The sequence below is a fragment of the Salarias fasciatus genome, chromosome 17, assembly GCF_902148845.1.
Source record: "Salarias fasciatus chromosome 17, fSalaFa1.1, whole genome shotgun sequence".
Classification (NCBI taxonomy): Eukaryota; Metazoa; Chordata; class Actinopteri; order Blenniiformes; family Blenniidae; genus Salarias; species Salarias fasciatus.
Genome location: NC_043761.1, coordinates 5221028 through 5245973, shown reverse-complemented (window position 1 = coordinate 5245973; position 24946 = coordinate 5221028). Strand labels below are relative to the sequence as shown.

Here is a 24946-nt window from a genome sequence, read left to right as displayed (position 1 = left end):
CATTTCGATGCAGTTTTGAGTAATTACATTCAAAATTTCATAATAAATTCACAGGAAGCTGGAGCTCAGCCAGGAGTTTGCCGTGTGTGTAAGAAGAATTCCTTTTTCTGGCTCGTTTCTCCAGATTTGTTCCTGGAGACAATCCGGTCGGAGATCTACAGATATACAGAAACATCTCATAGTCTACATTTCTCAGTTTGTGCAACATGAAATAAAGAGGAAATGAAACGCTGTTGATACAACAAACTAAGAATAAAGTTTTTTCTTTTCATTTAGGTTTATTTCATTTGCCAGACATGAGTCACACATTTACCACAAACCAAATTCAAATAGTTTGCACAGTATTTAAGAAATGCTTCTAAATCTGTTGTGGATTTTAACCCCTAAGCAGAAAATATAATTTGAAGTGAGCTGAAATTTTTATTTCTACATGATTCCATTGTTGTTGGTTTTGAAGAGCTTGTGAGATTTAATTCATACCGTTTGTTGAGACATAATGTTTCAGTGTCAAACTTCAAATTCAATAATTGTGAACGTTTATAAAAACATAGCAGCAAAACTCAGTTGTTCGGTGTACAAAGAGAACTTTATGGAGTTCCTGGAGGACTGTTTATATGTTCTGAATGAGCGTGTCGGACTCGGAGAGATGGCCCCTCTCTCTCAGGGACTCCATCATCCTCCTCCTCCTCCTCCATGTCACCTTCACCCCATAATCCCTCTCCGGAGTGTCGGCCGCCAAAGTGTCGGGCGGCTGGACGCACGGAGGCGAGGGCGGCCGGTTCAGCAGGAAGTGTCCGGATGCGTGCGGCGGACGTCTGCTCTCTTCACGGATGACTTCTGGAGTTTCCACATCCGGCGGGGGGTCGACGGCGCCGGGAGGCGTGGAAGGAGGGGCCCCTGCTGGGATCCTGCAGCTCGTCTCAGCCTCATGTCTCCGTTTCCTGACCGAGTCCGTCGGTCTTTCACGTGTGTCAGAGCACCTTGGTTTCTTTGGTTTGTTCCCCGTCCCGGACACGCCAGCCCGCTGGTCTCTTGGCCTGGTCTGAAACGACAGCGCCGGGTATCTGCACACGCTGGTCTTTCTGGGCGGCTGAGTGCAGGAGTCGAGGATGCTGGCAGCAGACCGGCACCTCCTCCTCCCTCGTCTGGCTGGAAGAGCGGCGAACGCTGACCTGTCAAACTGTGGGCTCACCTGGAAGGAGAAAAACAGAGTTCATTTCCAACCTGAGAGCTGCAATCCAAACCTGGACAATCGGACTCACTGTTCTGTCCTCTTCAGCATCCGGATGTTCATTTATTCTGTGCAATAAGAACATCTGTGGTCTATCACCAATCAATACCAACTTGTATGTAAATATTTTCAGTTATGTTGATCACATTATTGTTTTACTTACTGCAAATTTCAATGCAAATTGTCCAAAGTGTGACAGGAATATCACTGAATGAATCATACTTTAAGAATCCCATTTTCTGCATCAACTATGGACAATCTTGACTTTTCCTCTGAGGTCACCTGTTGTGGTCTCAATCAATTCATGCACACTGCATGGCAAGTCAATTTAACCACGTTTCAGCCAGTCCTTACCACATGCTTGCTGAATAAATTGATGTATTTTGGATATACTGATCATCCTGCTGGAAGCATCTCACCCATGCGTGCAGAGCCGAGCTGCTCCCTGCTGTTTCCTCTGAGAAAAACTCTTTTGGGTTCAGAGCTGCTCGGACTTCAGGCACATTTTTCAGTCTGGATCCACTTGAAGGCTGCTCCAGGAACAACAGAGGAGGTTTGGCTGTCTTCTTCGCTTTCCGGGGCATTAATTTATCTAAATCCAGAGCTCCTGTTGGATTAAATCATACTGTCACAGTTAGTAATCCCGATTCAAACATCCACAAGCGGTTTTTAACTGTATCACACTTACCTGATTTCGTTTTATTCTTCGTGACACACACACATATTGTTGACTTAAAAATCTACATTAAAAAAGTTAAACTTTATCCGCTCTCTCTTGTTTGGTTTCACTCGTTTCCCGGTTTGCCACGTGACCACCTAGCCGGAAGTAGCGCTCACAGCGCCAAAATTCAAAACGTTTGCGAGTCAAACAGGCTTCATGTGAACACTTTCCGAGGACGGATTCCTGGATTTACGGGCTGCTATGAGCAAATCGCACCCGCTGCTCGTCGGAGACAACATACCGGAGGGATTTCAGTGATATGAAGGTCTGACCGCTGTTCGTAACAACAGCGCTCGAAGCTAACGCGAAGCTAGCTTAGCTTAGCATGGAGCCTTGGGGGGATTCTCCATTCTTCTGAAACAAAAGCTTTAAAGTTAAACGTTACATGACAGCTGCTGCTTTAAACCAGACACATTTGTCGTTTTTGTGCGGTGTTGCGATAAATATCCCACTGTTAATAATCGCGTTTTGTCAATGCGCGCTGGTCAAAATGCTTTGTTGCATTTATTATGGCGCACGGAGAGGTTCTAAAGGAAAGATATGCGGTGGATTCGCTCCTGAAATTCACATAAAATCAGTAATAAATGTTCTTGTATGTTAATAATGAAGGCGATACATGCGTTCGGGTGTTTTCCAGGTCAACAGACGTTTCCTAAACAGGGAAGCATTAACCGACGGGAGACACGTTACTGCTCCTGAAGTTGACACCAAACAACAACCGGTGGCTTTTAACGGCTGATTAATGAGGGAATTAGAGAAATATCAGCCCGAATTCACCTGGACGACATTTAGAAAGCGTACACTGCGTCCAAACTGGTGTTTTATTTTTTGTAGTTGTTAAAAAACGGTTTGTGTGCATAATATTAAATGTTTTCAGTCAGTTGATGGCTTGTAACAGAAGCCATATTTAATTAATGTGATCTGTGTTTGTCTTCATCTCATACAGATTCAAGAGGCTTTTCCAATGATTTGATCATGAGGCGAAGCCCAAGGAGACCCCTCATCCTCAAACGAAGAAAACTGCCTTTTCACCAGAGCGAAGCGGCTGAAGCACAGAACCGGCCTGCGGAGCCAGAGTCCACATGTCCATCCAGCCAGAGCGTCCCGGACGGCGTCCGCGTCATGGACCACCCGTCCATGTCCGGCACTCAGGTGGTCGTCATTCCCAAAACTGCAAACCTCCAGAGTGTGATCAGCGCCCTGACGGTGAAAGGCAAAGAGAGCGGCGTCCAGGGTCCGAACAAGTTCATCCTGCTGAGTGCCAACAACGAACCCTCCGCTCAGGCCGCCGCCCAGGGGGTCCACCTCCCCAGCAGACCTGCAGATGGACTGTTGGTGGTGAAAAAAGAAGACACCCCCGATGCTAAATCACTGCCGGGAAGCAGACCATGTGAGGAAAAAAGACAATATTCCAGTTTTAATCTACTTTGATGATATTGGACATCTTTACATTTTCTCTGTTTCATCTCTTTTCTTGACAAGTGATCAAGGATCTTCCTTGCGGTCCTCTAGATGACAGCCTCACCAACATCCAGTGGTTGGGCAAAATGAACTCGTCTGTCCTGGAGACGGATCTGGCTCAGAGCAAGTCGGACAAGGAGAGCCAAAAAGCGGATTCTAATCAGGTGAGCTGTTCGGTTCCGTCCATCGTCCGTACTGCAGGGTGCTGGAGCCAATCCCAGTGAACTGACTTTTCAACACACTCATACAGGCAGAAAAACCCGCTGTGGGTTCGGAGGGCGGGCGCCCGCCGTTCTCCTACATGGCCATGATCCAGTTTGCCATCAACAGCAGGCAGAACAAGATGATGACCCTGAAGGAGATCTACACGTGGATTGAGAACCATTTTCCTTATTATAGAGACCTGGCCAAGCCGGGATGGAAGGTACTCTGGGATCAAATCACAATATGACGACAGAGCTGTTGAGGAGATGTGTGTTTAAGATTTTTTTTTTTTCCTCCATCTGCAGAATTCCATTCGCCATAACCTCTCTCTACACGACATGTTTATTCGGGAGACGTCGCCTGATGGAAAAGTTTCCTTCTGGACAATCCGACCGGAGGCTAATCGATGCCTCACTCTTGATCAGGTGTACAAGGTGAGTGACGTTGTGAATGTACAGCAGTGTCTTCATCTTCGACGTTTCACTGCCAGATGTGTTTTCTGAAGGATTCATTTTGGATTTTATCTTTCTTCTCACTCTGAATCTTGCTCTCTAGCCTGGCTGTGATGCCATGACTTCTCCTGTTCCTGTGTCAATGCTTGTTTGTCCTCATCAAGTAAGACCGCTTCACACTTTTTTTTTTTTTTTTTTTTTTTTTTTATGTTTGCTTGGTTTCAAAACGATGTGACGGGTTGTTTTTTTCTATACAGCCCCAGAAGAGGATTCTTCCCGATGTGAGGAAACCTCCGGTCGGCTCCGGTAAGTGGAGATGTTCAGATTTTAAACTAGTCGGCAGAAGTTCGCCGGCCGTCAGCCGTTTCCTTCCTTCTGTTTTCAGAGAGGAGGATCAAACCCCTCCTTCCTCGAACCGAGTCCTACCTGGTTCCCATCCAGCTCCCCGTCCCCGCCTCCATCTTCCTGCCCTCCGCGTCGCCCGCCTTCCACGCCCCGTGTCCCCAGAAGAAGCGCAGCAGCCCCCGGGAAGCCAAGAGAGTCCGCATCGCGCCCAAGGTGCCGCTCCGAAACGCCGGCCAGTCGGCTGCTTTTGGTCATTTCTCTTCATTTATCGTTGGGCTGATCAGGACTTATTGAAGACTTACCAAACTCCCGTTTTGTGTCTTCCAGGTGATTCAGAGTGACGCCCGGGATGTGTCGATGTCTCCTCAGAGCAGCGTCAAGGTGGAAGTGAAGGAGGAGTCGGTGGACGTTCGCGTCTCCTGCGAGACTCCCAGAGCCGCTCCGAAGACAAACCCCAGCCGGTCGCGGCGCAAACAGCGCCTGGTGCAGTCGCTCCACGAAGAGCCCGTCCTCCTCTGCCCCAACAACACTTTCTTTGACTCTGGAGTGGCCTCCGACGCATCCTCCATGCTCCAGAACGTCCGGGACGCCGATGCGGACGAGAACTGGAGCCCAAAGAGCCGGCAGAGGCCGGACAGGAGCCGGCAGCGGCCGGACAGCCCCGACCGGGAGTACTGCTTCAAGACCCCCATCAAGAGCAGCAGCCACCTGGCCTCCTCCACCCCCAGCAAGCCCTCCGGCGGCGCAGTAGCCGAGCCCTGGAAGGTGACCCCCGTGGGCAAAGGGACTCAAACCGTCCTGGACTTCAGCCCCATTCGCACGCCGGGCAGCGCCAGTCTCACCCCCCGCTGTGACTTCACCGCTCTGAGCTTCAGCGGCACTCCCTTCAAAGACTGCCCCCTCTTCAACTCCCCCCGGGAGCTGCTCACGTCCGCCCCCCCCAGAGCGACCGCCGGGGGGGCGCCGGAGCCGCCGGGCGCCTCGCCCGGCAACCGCTCCATCACCGAGGGCTTCGTCCTGGACACCATGAACGACAGCCTGAGCAAGATCCTGGTGGACATCAGCTTCACGGGCCTGGAGGACGACGACCTCGGCATGGCCAACATCAGCTGGTCCGAGTTCTTCCCTCAGCTCAAATAGACCCGGGCGGGGGACACGGCGCCGTTCACGGGAAACGGAAACACTAAGAAAGACGTCTGACACCTTCCACGAGACAAAATTCACATTCGTATCTCTACGAACAGGTGACAAAATTGGGTTTATTGGGATTATCAACAGGCTGCTAATTTAATCAGTCTTTTGTCTGGAAGATGTTATATATATATATATCGGTGTTATATATAAATACAAAGCCCCACTCTGGTTACAGTCAGAATAAGTTTCCAGGTGAATTTTTTAAACCCTCATTTGGATTTCTTTCACAGCCCAAAACACTTTTTTCACCTTTAATCCTACTGTTGAATGAGAGGGAATGACTTTGTATGCGTTTGTTGATTTGCACACTTTAATATATATATATTAGCTTTTTACATTTGCAAATGTCAAAAGATGTCGAGTAGCAGTAACATCGGTAGTTTTTGTCTGTATGGTGATTGTAATTTTTAACATTCTAATGATGATTCTGCAGCATCAGAGCCAACTTTAGTACACTGTGCCGAAACCGATGGCGCATTTTTACAATATTTCAGCAAAAAATATCCTATATTTATTTCATTTCTATGAAAAATTATCTGCTCACATGCAAAATACTGAACTCTCACCTGAGCTTGTTCTGCAGCGCCTTCCTTCCTTCCTTCACAGGAAATGTTTGAAGTTGACATCAGATGATGTGATATCTTTAAAAAGCCCCTCATGTCTGGTGACATGACGGCATTTCAGTTTATTTTTTGCAGCGCAGGAACTCGGCGCGAGTTGTGCTGAATGACGTGAATCTGTCGAAGCATTTTTGGTTTAGCTCTTCTAATTTGATGTGTCAGACTTCAATAAATTGGTTGGTTTCTCACACAACATAAAGGCTCCCATCTATTTTCAACAGATCAGTTCTCTGTCTGTTTTGATTGCAAAAAAGTTTACACTTCCTCCAAACCTCTGCCCAGCGTGTCGTCTGTGAAAATCAGGAACGTAAATGATTCAAAAGAACTTTATTAGTTGTTAAAAATCTACATTAAGTAGAGTTAAAAATTCTAGAAGTGTCTCTTCTACATTTCACACGAAAGTTACAAAAAAAGTGGAATTGTGTTTCCAGCATGAACCATTTTTCAAGTAAAATCTCTAAATCTTCCCTTAAACGTGTCAAAGTGGCTTCGAGAAGACAGATGGGGATTCTGGGTATTCTTTGGGGCCGTCAGTATGTTTGGACTTCCTGTTGAGCCACTTCCAGAAGAATCTGAAGCTGCTTGCTGCAATAGTCTGAGAACGAGAGCGAGAGAGAGGTCATATAGGGTCAGGAGTGTCAAACATAAGGCCAGTGGGCCAAAACTGGCTCTCAAGTAGCTTAAATCCAGTCAAACTATCCTGTGAAGACATGATGTCCTGGTTTTACTTACTGAAGACGCGTCTCCATCGGCGAGGCAGGCGGTATCGCTGCACGGTCAGGTAGTAGACCGGGATCCCGGTGAGCGTCAGGAAGCAGCTCCAGCCGGTGTTCCAGGGGTCCGAGTACAGGGACAGGCCCACGATGAAGAAGCAGACCACCGTGAAGACCACGGCGATGGCCAGCGGCACCTGTTGGTCGTCAACCACAACAAAGTCAAGTCCAGCGTCGGCGCGCGGCAGCTCAGAATCGAACGCCGGACCTTGAAGGGCCTCGGGTGCAGAGGGAAGCGGTAGCGGTGGATGAGCATCCCCAGCGTTGCCAAGGCGATGAAGAACCACCGAGAAAAGGAGGCGAAGCTGATGAGGTTGTAGATCTCTCCGCTGGTCAACATCAGCACCGTCAAGGGGTACTGAAATCACACGGCTGTCTCAACAACTCTTGGAAGTCTCTTTTGAACAGGAGCGTGTGCTTTTAGCTCTGCGCTTGTTTTACCAGTAACAGCACGGCGGGCAGAGGCGTCCGTCTCCGGATGTGAATCATGGAGAAGATGGCCGGCCACTGGCCCTCCCTGGCCCCCACAAACAGCATCCGGGGCACGCCGAAGAAGCCGCCGTTCATCGCTCCCAGGCAGGACAGGGCCACCAGGGCGGGGATCACGGACGACAGTCCCTGGAATGCCCGTCGGGCAAACGTCTGCGCAGAAACCAAAAGTCGGGTCAGATCGCCCCGGCGCCGTTCCGACACGTTTCGGATGAAGACGAGGCAAAAGGAGCACTGACGACGGCCACGGCGTCGGACAGAAGCAGCTCGGCGGGGGTCATCATGGTGTAGTAGGCCACGTTAACAAGCACGTAAAAGAAGGTCACCGTCACCATGGAGAAGATGATCGCCAGCGGGATGTTCCTGACAAGACGTCACACACAGTATAACGGCGTTTTGAAAGCAATGCAAGGAAAGAGCAGGCGTCACGTGCACAGTACCTGTTTGGGTTTATGATCTCTTCAGTGACATAGTTCAAATAAAACCTGGAGGAAAACAAAGGAAAACACAATGTATAATGACACTTTGAAAGGTTCATTGCGTGGTGCACTTCTTTAAAAATTCCGTTGTTACCATCCGCCATAGGCATATAGGCCGTTGTAGAAAGCCAGGGGCAACTTCTCCAGCGTCAACGCGTGCATCTCGAAACCATTCTGGAAATTTTGGGTCTTCCCTGCAAACACAGAGTTTCAGGATTGCAGCAGTCAGAGAGCGATCAGGATTTCTGAGAGTTAAAAAGCTACAGCATCTCACCGTTGGCTAATGCGATGGTGCCGGGGACGATGATGAGGACCAGAGCGCCCATCTTAATGAAAGTCAAGGTGACCTGCGTGCGAGAGGCCAAGCTCACGCTCAGACAGTTGACTACGATCACAAACGCTGCAGGGAGAAACAAAAAGAAAAAAAATATATACACAGAGAATTAGCAAACGTACAAAAAAGACTGAATAGAGAAAAAGGAGAATTGAAAGTGTGAAACAACTCACTCACTCCGAGGATACTGACGAGCTGGATCAGGATTGTAGGAGCTGCACACGGCGCGTAAAACGGCTCCACCACATACCGTCCAAAAGCCAGGGACACATAAGAAGCCACAGCTGGCCTGGAGACGGATGAGACGGATGAGACGTGAAGTGACTGTGTTTGATCAGACTTTAAGGCAGTCTTTTTTCAGAATCATTTACCTGATAAAGAAAAATTCAACCCAGAGCCGCAGGAAAGCCGGCAGTGGCCCCAGCGTCTCCAGCAGATATGTGTAGTGACCCCCGGACTTGGTGAAAGTGGTGCCCAGTTCGGCATAGCATAAGGCCCCTGATCGAAGACAGACATGGAGGAGTGTTGGGTTTTCTCATGAGAAAACAAAAAAAGATAGGAGGTAGATTTTTGTTGAGAAAGAGTCAACCTTTTGAGATTACACTGATCAGTGCATGTGACTGCTTAGTGGTGAAATTGTATTTCAGAATCGGCTTTAGTAACAAAGAAATTCTTTCTCTTTTAGCTCCCAAACACAATGCAGTGTGTAGTTTTCATTATCAGGACTGTGAAGGTCTCCACTGCTCACCTTTCTGGAGGAGTGTTGGACCAGAGGAGACCTGTCCACTTTATTGCCAATATTATATTTAGACTTTATTATAAATATTGTATTTCGGCTGTATTTCAAAAATGTTTTACTTTTTTACCCTAAAAGTGCATGATTAAAAATAAAAAAATAAAATGTTTTTTTTTCCTTCACGCAACCAGGTGATGACTACGTGACGTCGTGCGTCAGCTACGTCACCCGCAGGTACGCAAGCGAGCACGAGCGACGGATTGGCGGTTCTTTAATACTAAATGGCGAAAACTTCGACAGGCTGTAAACTATGTTCTGCCAGAACGTCGAGAGGAGGCGGAAGCCAGTTCGCACAACAGCAGCAAGTTATCCAGCCGTGGCACTTTCACCAGGTGAGAAACACGTGGAGCGAAAAACAAGCACGAGAGGCCGAGCGAGGCGTCTTTCTCCTGGGCAAGATGAAGGTGAGATGCTGGGTTAATTTTTCAGTGATGACAGAACTGGCTGGGGTGGGGGGTGTTGTTTAGGCTGTCAGTCCGCCAGGGGCGAGTCTATAATGTTCTGAGGCCCCAGGCAAACATTCCTAAGGGGCCCCTCTGTGACAAGCATGAGACATAATAGACCAGAACCTGAATCCAACAGAAAAGGTCAGAAACTGGAAGTAAAAAAAAACAAACACACAAAATTACCAAATAACTTGAAAATTGTGCTCTTCTGAAAGTGTTTGCATAAGTAAAACATGTTTACAGTAAAAATACAGATATGAAAAACAATAAAATGTAAGAAGTATCTTCAAATTAAAAATATAAACATTGTTTAGAATGCAGAAATCTAAATATCTAGCATATCCGTATGCAGTTGCAATGATGTCCTCACATATACAGACAAATGATAACTCTTTTTTAAAGAATGCAAACATTAGTACAGTATTAGAATCTACAACCACAGAACAATAAAACTTTAAAACTCCTTTCAGAAACAAAATACAGCATAGAAAAGCTTTCTCAGGGATGAACTCTCTCCTGGGATGATGTTGATGTTGATGATGTATGTCTGATCGTATTTTCTGTAGACGGATGGTTAAATAATGCCATGTTCGGTGGTACTGCAGGCTCTCATTTGCAGGTGCACTGATTTGGTGCTTACAGTCCCTACATGGCATCTATTTAGCCGATTGCTCCTGTAAGTGCGCCTGATTGGTGCCAGCTATTGTCCTGTCTGCATTGTAACGCAAAACTCCTACTCATCCTTTAAAAAAAAAGAAAAAAGTGGTATCGGTGCGTTGCTTATTTAAACACCAATAAATCCTACATATGAGTCTTTTGACCTGAAAAGGAAGCAGATAAAAACCGAAAGCAAGCTCAGGGAGAACATGCAGGTTAACCACTGTGCCATTGAAGACAACATGAAAGTTACAAACATGGCTTCATATTAGAAAACGTGTAACTATGTAGCTACTTGAAGCAAAGTTTTTCCTCATACATTAAAATCTAATATAGATTTCTTAATATATAAACACTAAATACTGCTTTCTTTCATTTAAGATGACAAGACTGTAATGTCACTGTAAGTGTGTCTGTTTGACACATGAGTGAGAATTCCTCCAGTCTTACCGAACAGGGAGAGGACGCCACACAGCGCCCAGACCAGCAGAGACAGCCCCACGCTGCCACTGTTCATCAGCACTCCCTTCGGGGCGATGAAGATCCCGCTGCCCACCACCGTCCCGATGATGAAGCACACGGCGGGCAGCAGCCCGATGGTCCGGTGGAGGCGCACCGCCTCGTCCTGCGCCTTCTCCTTCTCCTTATCCCCCTCGTCCTTCATGTGCATCTCCTCCGTTCGTCACAGAGTGCAGAAAGATGTGGGAGAAAGGAACAAACTCAGGTCACGACCCGCCCCTCTTCCCTCCCTCCCGTCCCCCCGATCCGGCGTGTTTTTCTGCTCTCATTGGCTCACGCTCCGTCCGCCCTGATCGAGCAGGGAACAAAGCCAGCACTCAAGCTCCGGCAAGTAATTACAGCAGTTTAGAGGCTCAACACTTCTCCCGCTCGGTGCTGTTTGTGCGTGTGCGCGTGTTTTTGTACTGTATGTGTGTTCAGCTTGGCCGAGGCTTTGGGGGCTCTATCGGGGGGTCGTATTGTTGTGGAAGCAGCTGCACTGACTGCAGGAGGGCCACTTTCAAAAAAGTTCAGCCAGTCTGATATTCCTGTCCTGCAGTAAATCTGGAGCCTTGAGTGCAGATTTTAAACTCTTAGCTGTTGAAGAAAACACTAAGTGTTTGAACTTTGCAGACAGTTTTGCGATGGCAGATCAAGAAGAAGCCAAGGAGGGGTTTACTTACCGTTGTTTTCGCCGCGGAGACGTTGGCTTCACTTCATCAGCTCTGGTGTGAACGTTTCTCCACACACTGTTCTCTCCAGCAGACCGGTGGGAGGCAGGCAGCTGCACTCACTCATGTCAGCTGTTTGTTTTGCTGGGAAGGTACAGACTGGTTAAACAGTGCCAAAGTGACCTTTAAATCTTAACTTTTAAAGTTTTTTATTTGATGTGGAGCAGAGTGTATGTGAAGAAAAGGTCCTTATTTTCACCAAATCGAACAATTACTCTGAAAAGTAGCTACCGTGTCAACATGAAGCTGATTTTAACGATGCATTTTGATGCAAAATAGAGTGGAATGTCCAAGAAACTTCTCCTACAGCTGTTGCATTTTGCGTGTTTTCATAAACTCACCCTGGCAGCATGACTTTGAGGTGACTCTGACACCCCAGAAGTTTGATTTTTACAGATCTGTTCATAATCTCTGAAAGGAACACTCAAGAGATGCTAGAAAAATGTCAAGGTTACAACAAAAACGGTGAAACTGAATGGTTTAATTCATTATTACTGCTAAATTAAGTGCCAAATGCTAAAATTCAGTCTTCGTTCCATTTGAACAAATACTTATTGTGTTACCAAAATGACTGAATAATTCATTGAAGTTGGATATTAGTATAGTCTGAAAAGAGCCTTGATAAACAAAGATTTCTGCAACTTTTTAAAAAAAATCAAGACGGCAACGTAAGTAATTTTGGAGCCTCTGTGATTTAATCGCTGTTAAAATATCAGTATTTCTTGTAAAATCTGTGCTGGTATTTCTCCTTCTTTCCAGCAGATGGAACTAAACTCTTAACTCAGCTGAGTCAAAGCTGGATGCCGTTTGTGTTCCAGGAGATTTACAAACGCCAGACACATCTCATAAACTTAGCAAATTGGTACTTTAGTGATCAGTTTTCTATTATGTGGCTGGACAAACTAAGAAAAAGAGACTTTTTTTTCTCTTAATAAGATTTTATTAATTTTCAAACATATAAATGAACAAACAACACAAACACTGAGCAGGGAGGGTACACATTGTCCATCATTAGAAAAGATAAAGAAAAATAATTAAAAAAAAAAAAAAAAAAAAAAAAAATATATATATATATATATATATATATATATATATATATAAATATATACAGGGCAGGGGGTCGGCAGTCGTCGTCGGCGAAGCAGCGAATACACATTTATCAGACAGGACAGCGTACACGCGCAGCTCAGAGCGATTCGTACCCGAATCACTCATATCGCTGTGCCTTCAGTGCCCTGCACAGGAAAATAGGAGCGACTGCGATCTTGCAGAAATAGCTCTTGCTGCCCATCAGGAAAAGGTGGAAACGTGTGTGGTTGTGAATAATTGATCATTTAATATTTAAAACTGCGCTGTGCTCCTTTAAAGTATTACTTATAAACACAGTATGAATATCGCGAATAGATTTAAGCCAGTCATTTTCAGTGTCGGGGAAGCCAAAATCTTCCTCCCATTTTCTAAAAATTCCATCAACACTATCCTTTGTATATTTTTGTAGAACACCATAACAACGTGAAATAAACCCCTTTAACAATTTGAAGGTAGTCATAAAACTCTCAATAGGATTAAGCAAAGGCAAATTTGCATGCTGGATTCTTACATGGGAACAAATAAAATGGCGAGCTTGTAGATAAGCGAAAAAAGCATTATTAGACAGGCCGTAGGCCTCCTTTACCTGAATAAAAGACATCAGAGTCCCCTCTTTACTAAAAATATCTTTAATGGTACGAACCCCCAATTTATACCAATCCCGGAAAACTGCACTATTCACACCAGGAGAAAAGGAGATTATTAGCCAGCAGTGATGATAATGAAAAAGAACCTTTCTGCCCAAAGTGCACAGCCATATCCCTCCAGATCTTCATTAGATTATAAACTGTGGGATTACGATGTACATCACGTGAAATTTTGATGGCTGTAATCTCACCTAAAAGATTATAAGGGGTGCATGACCATGATTCTGTAGGGTCATCTTCTTCATTTAGGTGGGACCGGATCCATTCTCGAATAATTCGTCCGTGACAGGCCCAATTGTACATCCTGATGTCTGGAAGAGTCAAACCTCCTCTTTCCTTTGGCAATTTTAGTAGAGCCCTCTTCAATCTTGGTGTTTTACCTTTCCAGATGAAAATAGATAAAACCTTTTCAATTTCTATAACTCTTTTCTTTGATAAATAAATCGGTAGCATTTGTAAGGGAAATAAAATTCTAGGGAAAACATTCATTTTTAACAAATTAATTCGGCCAATCCATGATATTGGTAAGTCTCCACCTAGTAAGGTCATTCTGAATTTTCTTAAAAACATCCTGAAAATTAGAATTCAATGTTGTGTCGATACATGGAGAAATATTTATTCCCAGATAGGATAATCCTGAAATGGACCAGGAAAATGGAAAGTCAATTAAAGATGGAGGGTCCTTTACATAACCAAGTGGGAGCGCAACTGACTTACTTAAATTGATTTTATAGCCACTAAGTATCGAGAAGCTTTGAATTGTTGTCATCAGTTCAGGTATTGATACTTCAGGATCAGAGACAAACAACAGAATGTCATCCGCATAAAGTGCAACCTTAGAAGTTTTATTATTCATTTTGAATCCTTTAATACTATTATGAGATCTGATAGCCTCACCCAGAGGTTCTACTGCTAATGCAAAAATTAAAGGTGAGATATGGTCGCCCTGTCGGGTTGATCTACCCAGAGAGAACTCAGAGAATTTACCACCATTGACCAGTACACTGGCTTTTGGAGAGTGGTATAGCAATTTCACGAGCTCCATAAAATTTGCTCCCAGCCCAAATTTTTGCAGAGTTAAGAACAAGTAAGGCCATTCGACACGATTAGTAGAAAATTGTACCATTCCCTTGTCAATGACTGCAGTGACTTTATCTGTTAGCTCAGTTGTTAGAGTGGGCAAGTCTGTTTGAGTGCACGGTTTGAGATCGTTAGCAGTAGCATCCGCTGCTTCGCCATCCTTGGTGTTAGCATCGGGATTAGCATGGGCAGCACGGCGGGTATCTCTCTGAGCCTTCTGTTCATCAGTGTTCTTCGAGGCTGTATCCTTACCAGACATCGCCGCAAGTTCTTAGACGTGGACTGTACTAATCGAAAAACACGTATTTGAATTTAAAACATAGTTTTATCGGGAGTTCGGACGGGAGCTATCAGGCTCAGCTCCTCTCAGCGTGACGTCATATCCGGAACCCGAAAAAGAGACTTTTTTTAACCGGTCTTCGCAAATCTTGTGCCTGACGCTGTGAAATCCCAGGGCCGGATGGAGTTTAGCTCCTGTCTCTGTGGGTAAACCTGCAGATACGAAGAGATCTGGAGCTGTTTTCTATTCATTAAAGCAACAGTTGTCAAAATGAGCTGAAACAGTGCCTCACTGTAGTGTTTTTAAATCCCCTTAACAGAGATCTTAATTATGAATGACAATGAGCAGTGAGTTAAACATCGAGTTGAATTAAAAAAAGGCTCTTTGTGGCCTGACGTGGCACGAAAGCGTGTTCGATGTCTTGAGAAAAATGCATTGATGTTATTCAGTCCCCCCCCCCCCCTTCCAGATTCCATGTCCAGGAGACAAGTCATTCTCCTGAAATGTCACCCTTGCCAACCAGCTGAGGTCTTTTCATACACAGAACAAGATCTGCCTTTTTGAGTTGCCCAATTACAAGCCCGATTATCTAAAAAAAATAAAAATAAAATAAAAAATCAGCCCATCTATGCCTCTGTCCAGGGAATTAATTAACCTTCATACAGATACACTGCAGCAGCAGCAGCAGCATGTGGAGGCTAATAGCACACACAAACATCCCTATGTGGTTTCATTGATATGAAAACATCCAAAAATAAATTCACGCCCACATACAGGCAGCCGGTGCTACTATTGTTACAACCAGTGTGAACAGGCTCGAAAAGAAAACCCCTGAATTTATGAATGAACGGCCGTTTGAGGTGTATGTTGATATTATTCAACTTAATTCAATTTACAGCAAATAAAGGGGATGTTATTGCTGATGTCTGATTAAATTGATTAAATGATCAATGCAATGCAATGATCAATACATAAAACCATAACTCCATACATGCAAGACTTGCTTGCAACATCTATTTAGTCCTTGACCAATGGAAGTGATAACAGCTAAAGAACTAAAAGTGCTTTGACTGTCTTCATTTTAAAAAGTAGTGTGAAAAAAGAAATCCTTAATTCTGTGAAGGATCCAATAAATTCAATTTGAATTTGCACTGCATGAATAAATACTGATACCAACGTTGTGTCCAGCAGTACACGGTAATGGTCAATTTCTGAAAAATCAGAGGCCCAAAGATCCTCCAGATCTGGAATAACTCACATTCAGTACATATATGTCTAACTGTGTCATAAAGGTTCACAAACTGGAACAAAATCTCAGATAGTTGCTTATAATTGGCTTGAAAATCAATATAACAGGGTGATATTCTTCACTGGAATACTGTATATAATTCGGTGGAAACATTCAGTGCACTTCTGATTACTGTTTTCTTACATTTCGTTGTTGGTGTAGAAAATAATATAACAGTTAGCATGACTTATTATACATGATGTGTGTGTGTGTGTGTGTGTGTGTGTGTGTGTGTGTGTGTGTGTATATATATATATATATATATATATATATATATATATATATATATATATATATATATATATATATATATATATATATATATAAACTGTGTTCTCGCCACCCCAGCTGTATTGTGTCTGTCTCCTTCCAGCTCGGGTCCTCTACCAGAGGCCTGGGAGCTTGAGGGTTCTGCGCAGGATCTTAGCTGGTCCTAGGATTGCGCTCTTTTGAACAGAGATCTCAGATGTTGTTCCTGGTATCTGCTGGTGCCATCCTCCCAGCTTGGGGGTTACTGCTCCCAGTGTCCCGATCACTACTGGTATCACTGTTGTCTTCACGCCCAACACTCTCTCTATCTCTTCCCTCAACCCTTGTACTTCTCCAGCGTCTCGTGCTCCTTTTTCCTGATGTTGCCATCACTTGGGATTGCTACATCTATCACCACAGCTGTCTTCTGCTGTTTATCCACCACCACTATGTCAGGTTGATTGGCCATCACCTGCTTGTCAGTCTGGATCTGGAAGTCCCACAGGATCTTGGCTCGATTGTTCTTGACCACCTTTGGAGGTGTCTCCCACCTTGACCCTGGGACCTCCAGTCCATACTCGGTGCATATGTTCCTGTACACGATGCCTGCTACCTGGTTGTGCTGTTCCATGTATGCCTTGCCTGCCAGCATTTGACACCCTGCTGTGATGTGCTGTACTGTCTCTGGGGCTTCTTTGCACAGTCTGCACCTGGGGTCTTGTTTGGTGTGGTAGATCATGGCCTCTATTGATCTTGTGTTAAGGGCCTGTTCTTGTGCAGCCATGATTAGTGCCTCTGTGCTGTCCTTCAGTCCAGCCTTTTCCAGTCACTGGTACGTTTTCCCAATGCCAGCCACTTCTTCAATTTGTCGGTGGTACATGCCATGCAGGGCTTTGTCTGTCCATGATAGCTCCTCTGGCTCCTCCTTACTGGGCTTTTGATGTCTGAGGCATTCACTTAGCAGATCATCACTGGGAGCCATCTTCTTGGTATACTCATGGAGGCTCTTGGTTTCCTCCTGGATAGTGGCTCTGACACTCACTAGTCCTCAACCTCCCTCCTTTCTCTTGGTGTATAGCTTCAGTATGCTGGCCTTAGGGTGGAACCCTCCATGCATTGTATTATGTATATATATATATATATATATACGTATATATAATATACATTGGGTGTATGTCCATTAATGGATGCTAGCATCAGATTTACGTGAGCAGGGGAACCAAGGGAGACGCTCAGCTCACTGGTGATGGTTGTCTTACAGTTTTGACATAATTTAACTGACATTAGGCTAAACTAACACTGCTTTGATTTAGCAGACACGAAATCCGACATTGTAATCCCTCTCTATGTATTGGTGGCAATGGAAACTCCCTGTAGCGTCGAGTCTGCCTTCAACCCAACAATTAGAGTTTTGGCACTGTCCAGAGGCAAACATAGGACAAAGTCACACACGTGAAAGTCTCAAGTAAATATCAAGCCATTTTTTTTCTTGGGCAAGTCAAGTCATCTTATTTTCTTATAGTGTTTTAGTTGATAACTAATCCATTTCTGAATCAGTACTTCATTTCGTCCATCTCCAGTCGTATACAGTTAACTTTAAAACTTTATTTACTGAGGCTACTCAGGTTTAACCACATTTTTTCGATTGTTCATCACTGTAAAGTTGACTTTTTCATCCCTTGATTTGATTTTCACTGTATGTTAAAATGAAGGTGTATCTTTAAACCCTGAGTCTCTCACAGTCAGTGCAGGGTTTACTTGACGTTATATAGACTGGAGTTGTCTAAAACACTTATTTGGATGCACAAATGGGAACAATAAAGGAATTTTGTCCAAGGACTTAATCAATTATGGACCCACCTGACCATTCATCCTACTGTGCCCTCCCACCTCACACCCTCCGACCAGAGTGCCTCAGATACGAGCCGTGCAGCATGTGTCAAACAAGATCCTTTCATTGGATGTGTGCATTACGCATGACAGATGGGGCTGGGTGATGCTACATATAGATAAAACCAATCTACAGCAGAGTGCTCCAGCCTGCTCTTTGATTAAACGGCTTGCTATGCATTCTCAAATTACATTTCCGCCCGAGACAGGGAGGCGTGCAGAGGCAGAAAGGACAGAAATGTGCACCACTTCTGGAGTGTGTTTAGCTTAAGGCAGCTTTTTGTAGTAGTTCTCCCCAAAAATGTGATGCCATAGGTTCTTTAAGCTCGTGCGCAAACAAGAAAAGCCGTGATTCAAAGCCTTTCTTGAGGTATTGAAGGCTGCCCTTTATCTGAAGTGTAAATAAACACTGCAAGCTCTGTAGCTCAGCGATACCGACCCCCTGTCCAGAAGCCAAGACGGCAAAAAAAATCACTCTAAAAAAAAAAAAAAAGAACAATACATCATCCTTGTCTGACTCACAGGCTCCCAGAAGAAAATCCCTCTCTGCTGCAGAACCCCCTCCCCCTCTTCTTCCCCATTTCATCCTCTCTTTTTCTGTCCTTCCTCGGTCAGAATCCTACGGTCTGGTTCAGTCTCATCAGAAAGGCCGTCGTACAAACCGACTGGCGGATGCTTCTCGTGAACCCACCTGTCATGCCTAAACCGCCTATCTTCGTTTGGCCGTGGCGTCTCAAAAAGTGGCATTCTTGCCGCTTTGACTAATGTTGCAAAGCTGCACAAGTAAATCACTCAACATCCAACAGTTCTGATGAAAAGAGAGTGATTAAAAGCCGGTGGGATCAGTATTCATCAAAGGGTAATGAGCACGAGCAATAATTCATCACCTTCAAGATGCAATGGATGACTGCAGTTGTTTGTAGTGAAGCATCAATTACGGACATAAATGGCTCGTCTAAATGTTTGTGCGGGGCGATCACATCTCTGCTATCGGCCCAGATCAGCGTCATCGGTCACGATAAGATCCTCAACACGTCGTACGAGCCCGGACACTGCTCTTTACACCTGCACGGAGAACTCGGAGCGTCGGAGACGCGACAGTCTCACACAGAAAATGTGAGGCGTCACAGATCGTTCATGTGTCTGCATTGGGTCTGTCGGTTGTTGGCATCCGGGAAAAGCTGTGGGAGCACTTCATTACAGTCTAAAGAACACACAAACAGTATTGTACAGCTTTCATACATGACACAAAATGTTTTTCCATACAGCAGACACAGAAAAGCAGCCACTCTAACCTACGATCAATTTCCAGTCGAGAACAGGGCTGAATTATAAAGATCCTGCATAAATCACGCCATTCACGCATATGGACTACGTTTTCATGTTCGCGTGTGTTCTGCTGGTGATTTATTTAGAACAGCAAGAGTGATTTCATGCACAAATAGGAGGATTTAAATGAGGGCCTGTTTACACGAGAAAGATGGAAAAGATATCGCTTCTTGGCTGATTCGATTGTGCTCACCGAGGAGGGCTATGTGTAGAGCTGTTTGTGGGGGAAGTTATCGAAGATGTCAGATTGTTTCAGCAAATTAATCTGAATTTGGACTGTTCAAGCCATAAAAAATACAAAAGTGGTGAAAGAGCAACTACATGAACCCAGTGGTCATAAACTCCTGAAATATTCTTCCATCATCTGATTCTTTCTTTGCTTCTTAGTTATAGGTTAAAATTTTACATTTTGCATCTTAATCTGCATACAAGTGGTTTTCCTACAACAGAGATGGCATACTTATTCCAAATATGCAAATATGCTTCATTCTGTTGTCTTGACGTGAACAAAACCGTCTGTCGGATCGTTTCTCGGAGGACCCCTGGACCGATGAACCTTCAGTGTCTGTTTCATGGCAACACAATGAATAGCTCATCAGAGCTAATTCTCATTCAGCAGTTATTGATTAGGTAGAAGTAAAACTGTAATTATGATGTATTACACAGGCGCTGATGGAGTGCGGGCCGATATGAAACTGTGAGGCGCTGTAATAAAAATTGACTGGGAGCACTTGGAGAAGCTGTTTGTTCACACAAGGGAAGGAGGGGAATTCAACCCCAAGAGCAAACTTGGAGCTTTGTTCAGACATTTATCTGCTAGCACAGAAACAATTTCCATTTCTAATCATGTGAATGTATCGGCCTCGCCGCTGTCTTGGCGTTGATGGATGTGAATTAGTGAAAGCAGCCTGCAGATCAGACATATCCTGCATCTTTTAATGACCTTTTCATTAATTTTTATCTGCCTTTTTCCCAGCATGACTTCTCAAGTTTAGGAAACTCTACAGTTCATTTGCTAATTCTTATATTAGCACAATAAAAATGTCAAGAGGTGGGCTCAATAACTTACCTGAAAGAAATATTTTCCATTGTGAAGTGCACAATAATATTCAGACAGTCTCAAACAGGGAAGACACACAAGTTTATACTACTATTCAAGTGTCACATAATTTTTTGTCATTAAGTTTAACTTTTTCCACCTTCCTATTTGAAAAATCTCAGATTATTAAGCACCACATGCACCAATTAGCTGCTCTTTTGAATAGTTGATCCCAGAGTGCCTAAAGCTCTCAGCCCCAAGTCGAAATAGACTTCATCAAGATAACGCCTCAGACGACTTAAACATGACAGAATATAATTTTTCCCATGACTGTTTGAGAGCGCCTCCGTCCTAATGGAGATAAATTCCACCGGCTTTAACCTCCAGTCTCCCCGGAGTTTGCTCCGCCTGCCCGGGGTTTGTATTCCGCCACATATTGCCGGACAGCTTGCGGGGAAAGCTGGCTGATGGTCGGCGGTAGCGGGGATGCAGCTGTGATGGGAGTCTGATGGGTGATTGACTGTGGCACTTTATTACCTAAAGGGGCGTGTTTTGCTCATCTCGGTGTGCTCAATCAATGTAAATCTGTCCGGCCGGGGAATTTATGTCCTACATGATGAAGTGCTTTGCTTTAGTGGGCTGCATTAATTTGACGGGTCCGCCATATAATCAACAGCTCTTATTGCCAAGAATGATAAGCGAGGTATAAGTCAATTCAAAACACTAGAATTTGTCTGTTGTACCTGTTCTGGGTTTATTTTGTGAGCGATTGGAGGGATTGTGTTCTCTAGTTTTAACTTCCCCCTGTTCGCATTTGCTGGATTAATCTCCATCTTTTTGTCGTTTCATGAGAGCCGTCACACTGCCAAAATACTCTGCTAAGGAAGAGAAAGAGGCTGACCCAGAAGCTTCAACTGAGAATCTGTTGTGAGCAGACAGCTGCTCTCAGGCCTGGATATCTGGGCTCTGTGTGTGTGTGAGAGCATCACAATGAAGCGCACTTTATTTAGACATGCAAGCTGTACGGTGTACGGTAGACCAAGCATGGGCAATCAGCAGCCACATGTGGCCAGCATGGTGCTGCGGAGAGGGAAGCCAATTAACCTCAAATGAACCCAAAATGAATTGTAATTATTCCTCAATTTGTTAAACTAACGACCAAATGCGTGCATTTTGGTTCAGTAATGTTGATTTACAGCTGTTCGCGTTAGCTATTTGTTAAATTAGCATGTCTAATTAAGTAGTATGTGATAAATTGTCCCTCAAGTAAAGGAAATTGAACTTTTGTGGTCCTGTTCCTCCTCTCAGGTCTACTTATCCCCTGTTTCTGCTTCTTCTGGAGAAGATTATCCACACTGCATAACGACAGAGCCAGTAGATCAGACAAAATGACTCCGAATTAACATAATTTAAAGTGTGAAACTCACAGCTTTAAACTCACACTACACAATTTCTCATTCCAAGTAGTATGATTTCCTGAGTTCCTCCATCCATCCTGGTATTTGAGTCTGAAAATATCGATATTGAATGTAGTGATGCAGATCTAAACCTAATGAATAACGTTTGCAGATGACACTCTAATATTCACATGATTTTTTTTTCTAATCGAAAAAGATGAAATTTTGTTGTCTCTTGAATTTTGATTTACACAACTACATTTGGAGTCACTGAAAGTGTCAGTTTTAAAAAGGCTTCCATAGAGCAGTGTTTTTAAAGCGTACTCTGTCTATAAATAGGGAAAAGACGCCTTTCTTCCGTGGCCTGTTGAAATATAGCGACTGGAAACTTTATTTTAAGGAGAGATTTGTCAAAAGAGATACGAGACAGTTTAAAATGTGCAAACAGAATATGCAATAGAACATTTGTACATTGAGAATTTGATAAATTGGTGCAATGTGGATTGTAAATTGTATTGTTTCAACCACAGTTTGCTGCCACATACAGGATTTTTGGCATCTTTTTGTCTGGGCTGATTTTTTTCAATTCTTCCCAATCCAGCTCTGTCACGATGTTGGTATATGGGGAGATGTTTTGCAGCATCATCATGTTCTGCAGCCGGGCTGTGAAAGGAAGAGGAGCTTTATGATCTCTGCTGGATAAACTGCAGGGAAAGCTTTCTGGGGTATCATCACCCTGTGGGAAAATCCAAAACTGCTCATTTATGGCCACTTTTTGGGCCGTGGAATAAAACTGGAGCAACATGCAAACTCAGTCTCGCCGTGAAGTGAGAGTGTAAGCGCCACACAACCGTGTGGAGATCAGATGACACCCAAGCACACAACCAGTCTGTATAGCTCGTATTTATTAACACTATATTCCCACTGCAGCTCCTCATCTTGATTACGCGGACAGGAGACAGAAGGTAAATTATCTCTTATTTGACCGAGACACCGCAGAGATTATTTATGAAATATGTTTCCGACGTGGAGGACGGAGCTCATAAAAGCCAGAGTATTAAACACGCCGCCTCATAACACAGATTAAATCGTCTGTGTTGGAAACAACAGCAACAAAACACAGGCCATGCTCGCCGGTCATAACTTTCAACACCGAGAAATGATCAATTAATCGACAGGAAAAGGGCATTTAGCTTTCACGTGTCTGGACAGCGATTTGCTCACATCTGAAATATGGACAAAGTAGATGTTTTATCTTTACAGCCAATAAAAAAAGATAAGACAGTCGAATATGAAATCCCTCTCAAATACGATCTTATCCCTTGAACTGAGACCTGATAGTGCTGCAATAAGAAATAATCTCGACCGGATTCCCACCAGAGTTTCTGAGGCCACGTTTGCAGCGTTGTCAAGTGAGTTCGCAAAACTTTGGAGCTGCTTCGGCGGGCCGTTCGCTCGGCAACGGTGCTCCTAACGACATGAAAACTACATTGTTTTCGGTGTTTCTATATAAATGAATGTAATTTTCAAAATGTTGCCCTGTAAATGTGAAACTTCTACTATATATTCTACTTCTACATTATGGCCATGATCATTTAGTTTAAAAGAAACAATAACAGTAGTTAGCAAATAAGGTCAGTCACCTGATGAATGGTTAAATATATAATTGTTTAACTTATGTTCATTTATTCCCTTGTTGCTGTAGGAAAGAAGACTTTTTTTTTTAATTTTTGTTGAGCATTTTTTGTGATCCAGAGCAAAGCCATTTTCAGTTTGGTCATGTCTCTGCATTTCTTCCTCAGCCTCCACAGAATAAAACCGACTTTTCATTGCAGCATCACCACCTTGTCCAAACAGAAGGGTGGACTTCCAACCGAAAACTTACTATTAACTCACAGAATCACACAGTTTGTGTCTGGAAACAGAAGAATTCGCCAGAAGTTAAATCTCTCGATGCATGTGACTGTGCTTAGTTTTCAGGAGGAAGCCCAACTGTAAAAACTGCCACAGAAATGATTGTGAAATATAAGAAAATAGGAGCTGACGTGGAGCTGAAAAGGACATTTTCTGATTGTGACAGCTTCCCGCCGGCGGTCTTTAACCACACACGTTCTTGGCTTTTTGAGCTACGTTGTCCTTGCTGTCCGTCTCGGCTCGATGACAAGCTGTCACCGGCAGATCAATAACGCAGCTGTTTGAACTCCATCTCTGTCTGCTCCGGCCGGGGTGATGGACGCTCCTGTCTGTCTACCTGTCCGTCCGCACTGTTGGTTTCTGGGAAAATGGAGCACATGCAGCCTGGTGGACAGATGGCGAGACGTATCCACGATCGGAATCTAAATGTGACGTACAGTTCGAAGGGAACTGGCTGGATTGCTTTATTGTTTTGAAATTGAACATTCTGCATCATTTCCAGCCAATAGTCAAACTCAAATTCACCAGTTTTTTTCTTTCTGTTTTTCACTCTTAAGCTTTATATATATATATAAAAAAAAGGAACCAGCTGAAGATTGACCTGCATTTCATACAATTTTCAGTGTGTCCTTCTCTTATCAATACTAAAGTCAGCATTTCCTTTTGATTCTGTGAAACGGCAGAACACATTTAAGCATCAAATAACTGCCGTGAACGCACGCCGACAGCAGCGGTGAAGAGTTACGCTGAGACTTGAAAAATGAGGCGCTTGTTTTCAACTTGTTGGTTTCGGTGCACTGAAGATGCTCCCTATTAAAGACGCTCAGGAGATGGCTTCAAATGCAAGTTGGCACCTGGATTCAGTCTGGGCCACATGGGGGCCTCGCAGAGAGCAGGTAAAGCCAGGTCTTTTTAGCTGAGTTTGCATGTTCTCCCATTTCCTCCCACAGTTGCAAATTATGCGGGTAAGGCTAATTGCTGACCTTGGCCCAAGACTGCTGCATAGCCACAACAGAGCCACAGCGCCTCCAGTGGAATATGGGGGTAATACCAAAAGCTCAGAAGGCAATTAGCTGATGATGACCAAGTGTGAACTATAAAGAACGGATGGATGGCGGAATGTCATACTTTGAACTTCTGTCATGAATAAAATATGGGTGCATGAGAGTTTCCAATCATTGCATCATGTTCATGTGTAGGTTAAGGTTTTTGCTTTTTGGAGTTGGTTTGTACCTCAAGCCAACATCAGTGTCCGTCAAGTCAAAATCTCAAATGAGATGCTTTGTTATTGCTTGGATCAAGTGTTCTGGCCA

General features: G+C 44.2%; 3 protein-coding genes across 3 annotated transcripts; 1 reads left to right on the top strand and 2 right to left on the bottom strand.

Moving 5' to 3' along the window:
• Positions 1-296: 296 nt before the first annotated feature.
• Positions 297-2046, bottom strand: rhno1 (RAD9-HUS1-RAD1 interacting nuclear orphan 1). Its single transcript, XM_030113226.1, has 3 exons — positions 1920-2046; positions 1651-1838; positions 297-1192 (listed from the first exon to the last, which is right to left on the bottom strand). Exons 2-3 carry the CDS (start codon positions 1813-1815, stop codon positions 611-613), a joined length of 747 nt encoding a protein of 248 aa, XP_029969086.1. The 5' UTR covers positions 1816-1838; positions 1920-2046; the 3' UTR covers positions 297-610.
• A 20-nt stretch (positions 2047-2066) lies between these two features.
• foxm1 (forkhead box M1) lies at positions 2067-6336 on the top strand. Its single transcript, XM_030113225.1, has 9 exons — positions 2067-2217; positions 2899-3342; positions 3435-3577; positions 3664-3837; positions 3923-4051; positions 4173-4232; positions 4327-4375; positions 4455-4627; positions 4742-6336. Exons 2-9 carry the CDS (start codon positions 2928-2930, stop codon positions 5552-5554), a joined length of 1956 nt encoding a protein of 651 aa, XP_029969085.1. The 5' UTR covers positions 2067-2217; positions 2899-2927; the 3' UTR covers positions 5555-6336.
• A 222-nt stretch (positions 6337-6558) lies between these two features.
• Positions 6559-10872, bottom strand: LOC115404626 (cystine/glutamate transporter). The gene is made up of 11 exons (XM_030114032.1): positions 10653-10872; positions 8675-8801; positions 8477-8592; positions 8244-8369; positions 8064-8163; positions 7931-7975; positions 7730-7853; positions 7443-7643; positions 7210-7359; positions 6961-7138; positions 6559-6823 (listed from the first exon to the last, which is right to left on the bottom strand). Exons 1-11 carry the CDS (start codon positions 10870-10872, stop codon positions 6759-6761), a joined length of 1452 nt encoding a protein of 483 aa, XP_029969892.1. The 3' UTR covers positions 6559-6758.
• Between the last annotated feature and the right edge of the window lie 14074 nt (positions 10873-24946).